General features: G+C 34.7%; 1 protein-coding gene and 1 long non-coding RNA gene across 2 annotated transcripts; both read right to left on the reverse strand.

The window, feature by feature from the left end:
- Positions 1–498: 498 nt before the first annotated feature.
- LOC127842836 (uncharacterized) lies at positions 499–2123 on the reverse strand. Its single transcript, XM_052372587.1, has 3 exons — positions 1866–2123; positions 1555–1657; positions 499–1005 (listed from the first exon to the last, which is right to left on the reverse strand). The coding sequence occupies exons 1-3, from the start codon at positions 1975–1977 to the stop codon at positions 912–914; spliced, it is 309 nt and encodes a 102-aa protein (XP_052228547.1). The 5' UTR covers positions 1978–2123; the 3' UTR covers positions 499–911.
- Positions 2124–5866: 3743 nt separating this feature from the next.
- LOC127841354 (uncharacterized) lies at positions 5867–7204 on the reverse strand. The gene is made up of 3 exons (XR_008030942.1): positions 7010–7204; positions 6577–6678; positions 5867–5979 (listed from the first exon to the last, which is right to left on the reverse strand). It is a non-coding gene; the product is annotated as an uncharacterized LOC127841354 (long non-coding RNA).
- Positions 7205–7440: the final 236 nt, after the last annotated feature.

A 7440-nucleotide genomic window follows, 5' to 3' on the forward strand; every position in this document is an offset into this window, starting at 1 on the left:
AAATAGTAATACTGACCATTTACCATGCTCTTAAATATAAATTATATGCATCTTTTAACGATTTGAAAACCTGAAAATTATAAAGTGTCGTGCGACGCGAAACGATTGAATAATTTGGAAAGTTCTGTTGTTGTAGTTATATTTTGGGAAACTACGAGGATTGTTTATATAGGTAAACATTGAGCATGGATGGTCGAGTGGTCTAGGCGGAGATTTTTTACTCAAGGACTCCAGGGGTCAGTGGTTCGAACCCTGTTGAGGGTTACTTTTTTTCCTTTTTTTAACTGTATTATTGTTTTGTATTGAAGATTTTTAGGTCAAATGTTTAAATTTATCAATATAAAGCGTTTAATGACATGCTTTAATACATGCCAAAATCTGTTGGACGGCCACTTTGAAGGATCTTCCAAAAACAAAAATTAAACCGCAGACAATTATTTGTATCACCTTATGCAAACTCTTTTTTTAAGATTCGTATTTAACATGTACACTATACAATTCAATTGTTTTACGATTTAATGCAAATATTCTGAAACAGTATTCACGCAATATAATTGCGCAGAGGCAACACATTAAATAAGCATCTACCTTTGCGGAAAGAAATAAACTTGAAGGTCTTTTTATTTCAGAAAAGAATAAGTAATATTTCTTATTTCCAAATGGTCAGATTGCTTTGATTCCCGTTATAGTCATTTCACTGTTTTAATACGCGGACGTATTTTATATTATCAAAACTAAATTGTTTTCAAAACATTCAGAAATTACATACGTCCGTTTGAATTTAAAAGCACCCATGACAACGACATTCACAAATCCACAAAACACAATTTTAGATACAGTGCATGTTGATAAAATCTGTTCCTAAGCTTATATGACCTTCATTCACAGCGATTTCTATTATAATAAATTATTTATGTTTGCACATCATCTGTTGGGTGAATCTGACACTTTGATCCCAGTGTCTTTGTTGTGTCTTCCTTGTTCGTCTCGACATCGCGCGCTCGCCTGTCACACATTTAAGTAATTAACCCATTTATGCCGAATGGACTCTCCCATCCTTCTAAATTGGAACAATTCATTTACAAAATTAGGGATGTCTACTATATTTATTTCTATATTTATAATATTTCATACAGAAATTCCTTTAAGCAAACAGCGCAGACCCAGATGAGACGCCGCATCTGGGTCTACGCTGTTTGCCAAGTCCTTTTTTCTAGACGCTAGGCATAAATGGGTTAATTTACCGTGTTATGAGTGTGTACATAATAATAATACAGGTACTACATTTATCACTCTGATATAGTTTGGTATTTATATTTTTCTGTACATTAATGTTAGTCTCTGTGTCACCATAATTCTCGACCATAAACCATACATATATATGTCCAACTAATAAAATAATCCAAATGAAGCAAATGGATTACACGAAAACATTCATTTCATTTTGATAACGCTACAAAACGAACGCGAGATCGTCTGTTGTTTTTGTTCTTAAAGAATGTGAAGGCGTTTAAAAAGTGCACTGGAAACTAAAAAGGATAAAAATCTACTCACTTTTTGAACCTTACTAGCAAATACATCGCAATTCCAAGACCGATAAGTAGCCCTGCTGCTAGGGCTATCGAAACGAAGAAAGGAATGGAATACGTGTCCCTTTCTGAAAACGAAATTTCAAGTGTCAAAGACATTTACAAAACCTTTAAAATTGAAATATCATTGGTCGGAGTGTAAACTATAAAACACCGTTACGAGACTCATACCTCAATGACGTTAAATACAAAAGTAATTATTTTTCTCGTCATTTTAAAGTACAGGCTATCCATACAAACACATTTACATAATCGACCATGAAGTTCAATTCAAACCTTTGTCAGATGGACCAGACAACGAAGAGACATTGGCGTCCGGTTGCATGATCGTTGACGGTACCACTGAAGATGGACCAGACAACGAAGAGACATTGGCGTCCGGTTGCATGATCGTTGACGGTACCACTGAAGTTAGAAGCGACGAGCAGTCGTCTCCTGTCCAAGGAGAGGAACAGCGACATTCGCCATTCACACAGACGCCGTTAACGCAGCCTCGTGAGGTGCAGTTGACTTGTGTGCAGTTCACTCCGACCCATCCTGTAGGGCACTGACATTTGTAACTACCTGAAATTCGACGTTTGACTGCAATTACTATATATCTTTTTAATGTCGTTTGCAAGGGCTTAAATAATGCTACAGATACCATTAACAGTTTTAAACATATGAAACCACACTATAATAAAATCGAAATTACATTTTATATTGAGACGTCCTTATAAATATCGTTTGGTGATGTCCTTTATGCAAAGAGCCAAAGTAATTCCACTGTGAATATAGCAAACATATAGTACTAATCGAAGATATTCGGAAAATAATGCCATCAGAACATATATGAACAAAGAGAGATCTATGATTTTCTTCCCTAATCAAGGAAATTGACAATATATGACCAGTTCCCCAAAGGTATACAAACGGACAAAACAAGTATCACCGCAACAAGAAACATTCGGCAACTGCTATTACGGGCGTCGCATTTCACATTTTGCAAAAGTACGTCACGTTAAAGAAAGTTATAATAAATGAAAAAATGAAACAATTCAACGCCAATATCTCATAAGACATAAGTCTGATATCACCACCTTGACATGTCAACGCACAGTATGCCCAAGATCCTTAATCTTCTTACCGTCCAGATTTACACAGATGGCTCCATGTTGGCATATACCAGGGATTTCTACACATTCATTGATATCCAGATCACACGTGGCGTTCACACTGTCTGTAGTCCGCGTCCAACCTTCTTCACAAATGCATCTAAATACAGCATTTGCATCATTCCATTAATTGGAAGGAAAACATGTTAATGTTTTTAATTCTACTGATTCGTTTATAATAAACATGAAAAACTATATGTATATCGTGCATACACGTTCCGTGACTTACATTTAAATTATATAGCAAACAAAGGATGCTTTCAATAGTAGTAATAACAATACACAATTTGCGAGTTATACTGTACTTTCTAGTGCTGTGAAGAATGCATGTAAGAAAAGCTAGCTGCCATATATGTAACTCACACGAAGTATATCTTTAAAATTGATTAAATATGATGTATATGTGTACTAAGCAGAAGCTACAACACACCCACTAAACTTTGCATACTTTTTAAGATGACAGTCATATTTCGCGTCTGAGAGGAAAATATTACGCTCCCACAACCGCGTATTTTTCATGATTTATAATTGGCTTGTAAGGAAGATAGCCCTTAAATACGAATTTAGCAACAAGCGCCATAACATCGAAATGCCCAGTAAGCAAGTTTTAAGTGTTTATGGGTTTGAGTCCTGCATATATGCTAGTGCTGATATATGTGTCGCTGAGTCAAACAGGCACCGACAAAGGTTCTCTATTTCGAATACTTTGCTTTCATAAAAAAAAATCTGAACAGTTGCTGCATTGTAAGTGTTATTAAGTTGTCTGCGGTACATACGAATTTGTCAAGAGATAATAATGTGACTGAAATAAATGACGATTTATTTGCGATTGTGACGGTTGTCTCTCGTTAACATCAATACCTTTAAGGAATATACAATTATGTATCATGAAAAGCATATAGAGAATCTTGTCCAGTCACTGTGCGAAATCTAAATACTTTCCTTAAATACAATTAACAATACTTTAAGCTCATAGTTCATATGAGAAATAAAACTCCGGAAACAATGTAAGGAGGGTAATATTTGTAACGACTAAGGACTAAACAAAAATATTGTCATAACAAAATACCCAGTATGTTCAGTACTTACTCATATTCTTCGCCGATCCCTTTTGTTTCAGGAAACCCATGTCGTCCACACTCTGCTATTTGACAGAGGTTGCCCTTGTACCCAGGCATGCACCTTGGATGGTCCGTAACATTATTCGAACAACGATAGCTGTTTTGTTCCCAGCCTTCCAGACACTGGCATCTGCAAATGTCATAAAATAGAGTTACGATAAAGGTTCGTCACTTGATAAGCTATTATTATCATTTAATATTTCAAACATAGTTTAACAAGTGCTTGGGTTAGGTAAAATAGTATTTTGCATAACAAACTTGAACTGAAATGACGATCTTAAAATGAGATTCTATATAACATTCTCACGAGATTTGTTCTGATCGCCTTGTTTGCGTCGTTATTTGTTGGCCGTGTGTTTACGATTTTCTTGCGAAAAACTTTAATTCCTTGAAGTCTTGATATTTTCTCCTCCTCGTTCGAAACTAGTTCGAGTGTGTGAAGACAATAAGTAAATTGGTCAAATTTAAGATTAAGCTTGTTAACACTCATAACATCACCTTTTTAACACTGTTCATGAAACTGAATCAAGAATGATATATATGCAGTGTTTTAAAACTGTTCCATTCTGTTGAAAAAATGGCAATCAGATGGTATGCAATGTTTCTTCTTTAATTATAATTTTAATGTTGTGAACATCCTTTAAAGCAACTTTTTTCTTTAATGTAACTTTATCAGAGTGTTAATGTATCGACCGAGTTCGAGTGTGGTAACACAACTAAGTCACAGGATCAATTTAAAGAGAAGGCTTGTGAAAACTCGTAACATGACTTGTTTGCCACATTTCCCCAGTCCAATGAAAAACATGCCTGCCAAGTCAGTTTGCTATTTGTTTATAAAGTTACCCATTGTGAACACTCTAGAAGTCATATTTACCCAACCACCATGAACGTATACACGATGATTTTACAATACGAGTATCAGTTATCAAACTGATACTGTGAGCATTTTTGCGTTAGTATATCATGTAAATGTGAACTTATAATAGTATAACTATATAACTATACTTAATTTTCAATGTAGCAAAGTGCCTGCACTTAGTTAACTGGCAACATAATAATTTCACTTTGCGATAAAACGACGTAGCCTTAATTCAAATTTTCAAAAGCATAGTTCATGTGACATAACAGCACCAAGTAGTCATAACGTATCACCATAAAAGTTCAAAGTTACTGCAATAAGTTGTTTGTATGCATGCCTTGCCAATAAATGAATGTATTTCGACTATATGTTCCACATTATAAAGTGAAGAACAAGTGTTCCACTATAGATCTAAAAACGACGCGTGTTAAAATATAATGCAATTATCTAACTGAATTGTAATTTGGAAAAAAAAACGCGTTTTAAACAAACAATTAAGTAAACAAATCCTGTTCAATCTAGTGATTTACAAATAAAGCAAATATGTAACCAATAAAGCAATCTATCCAATGAACAATCTTAAAAATTTAATGAAGCTAATCAGTATTGCTACTGAACAAACACAAAAAAACAAAATACTGATACAAAATTGTATTGTATTTAAGATGTACTAGATTTTAAAATACGAATTCGCAAATGTAACAGATAATTCAGTGTTCGCGTACATGCGTTATACGTACATAATATCGAAACTTTTGCCAGGTACGTCAAACCATCACAGACTGTTTTTTAATGGGAGGCAATAAATATTTCCGACTTAATGAGTTATAAGGTTCGAGATTTAAGGCCAATTTAATGTCTTTTGTAGAAGGAATGTTTACATTACCTAACGATCGGAAGTATACTAAGAAGTTGTTAACATTACTGAAACACCTATGTAGGTGTTTATAATATGATTGTAATATTTAGACTCTTTGCAACTTAATATGTTTGGGACTCCACATTTTTGTTGCATCGGCGATGTACACAATCACGACATCATCACCGTGTTTTTATCACATAATTTTGCTCAAAGAAGTTTTATAATTTAACGTAAATTGATTCGTTTTGTACACAACAATAGTAAATTTTACCTACATGTAATCACCAACTGTGTTGATGCACCGTCCTCTGTGACCGCAAGGGTCGTGTATGTGATGAAAGCATTCGTCCTGGTCAACGCATGTATCATTTGATCCATTCGAAAATCTATAGCCCTACATGGAACACAAATGATAATATCACTGACCTCAACAAGTGCAAATGGTATTCGTCGAGTTGGCATAAGTCAAGCATCAACCTAATTCATGCGAGAACTCAAGATTTTTAAAGTTTCGTATTAGTTGGTAGTTCTGTTGTGTTGGTGCGTTTGCTTGTTATTACCCCGCCTACAAGACAGAACAATTCCATAAACCCTATAACACGGTATGTTCAAACGCTTAAATAAGTGAAACTTAACTTCTACACTGTTGGAATTGAATGTTTTGTTGCAGGGGTCGGAACAAGCAATCGCTCGCTGACAAGCCAAACCAATGCTGGCAGAAACAAGTCTCCATAAAATGTATGTAGAGCATGTTTCATATGGTATTTCGACAACATTAATTAAGAGATTATGGCGAGGAGTTGGAACCAACAGCAACCGCTTCTCAGCAGGCCAGTACGAAACGAAAATAAGTCTTAATAACATCTGTATAACGTTTACGTATTATATTGCCTCAATAAATGCTTCAGTATTTATGTGAATATGTTCGATTATTACAAGTTGAATGTCTTAAGAAGAAAATGTTATCATTTGTATTTAGTCAAACGTGTACCTTTTTACACCCGCAGTCGTTGTAAATAGTAGTATTACATAATCCATCCACGAAACACTGTCTTCCTGCACATACGCTTGCTGGAACAGACTCTACGCTGATCTGAATGAACAAATTTTGTATACAATCTCTTTACTAGTCGCGGTGGCTTATTGGATATGTTGTATTCAATCGATCAAAAGGTATCGCGTTCGAACCTAACTCGGGAAGTGTTCTCAGTTTCCACAAAAGATTCCACAAGTACTGGTTAAACCGAGTGAACGGCCTCGAAAGTATATCCATAGAGGTAAGAGGTTGTATGCAATTGAATTTAATAACGTCGCCTTTTAACCAATTTGTTGTAAATGTAAATAACGTATATATTTAGCAAATTATAACAGGTAATTACAACACAATAGTAATAAAGTGAGATAAAAATTTATCGTTGACTTACTATAAATCCAAACAAAAGCGAAATCAACAACAGTCGCTGCATCCCTCTTCCGTTTTCCTACCCTACAACAATGCCTTTAGAACTCTGCAAGTTTTTTTAATATTTTGTTAACGAACTACAAAACTTGATTCTCTAGTTCTAGACTGGGTGAAAATTTTATTTGAAAAATTATGCGTTGATAAGTTCGAATCTACATGCAACTTTTTAAACATGAAACAGTAAGTTGCCAACAAAATCTTGTGTATTTATATGTAACCTGATGGTTATCTACTAGAACAAAATGTTTTGAACTTTCTCAAAGTTAATGCTCAAACAATTGGTGCGATTTTCTGACTTAGATACTCATTTACCCTGATTTAATATCGCGGGGAAAAAATTAGTACGTGGATACAAACCACATCTTGAAAGCTTCATTGAAAGTGTTTATGTGA

The sequence above is a fragment of the Dreissena polymorpha genome, chromosome 8, assembly GCF_020536995.1.
Source record: "Dreissena polymorpha isolate Duluth1 chromosome 8, UMN_Dpol_1.0, whole genome shotgun sequence".
NCBI lineage: Eukaryota > Metazoa > Mollusca > Bivalvia > Myida > Dreissenidae > Dreissena > Dreissena polymorpha.

What these genes read in the sequence shown, in the direction of transcription:
- LOC127842836 (XM_052372587.1), bottom strand. Translation starts at nt 1,977, where the DNA reads ATGCAACCGGACGCCAATGTCTCTTCGTTGTCTGGTCCATCTTCAGTG. An exon ending in GTCTGGTCCATCTGACAAAG is followed by an intron (nt 1,658 to 1,865) that starts GTTTGAATTGAA and finishes TTTCGTTTTCAG; the next exon opens with AAAGGGACACGTATTCCATT. An exon ending in TTGCTAGTAAGGTTCAAAAA is followed by an intron (nt 1,006 to 1,554) that starts GTGAGTAGATTT and finishes AATGTGTGACAG; the next exon opens with GCGAGCGCGCGATGTCGAGA.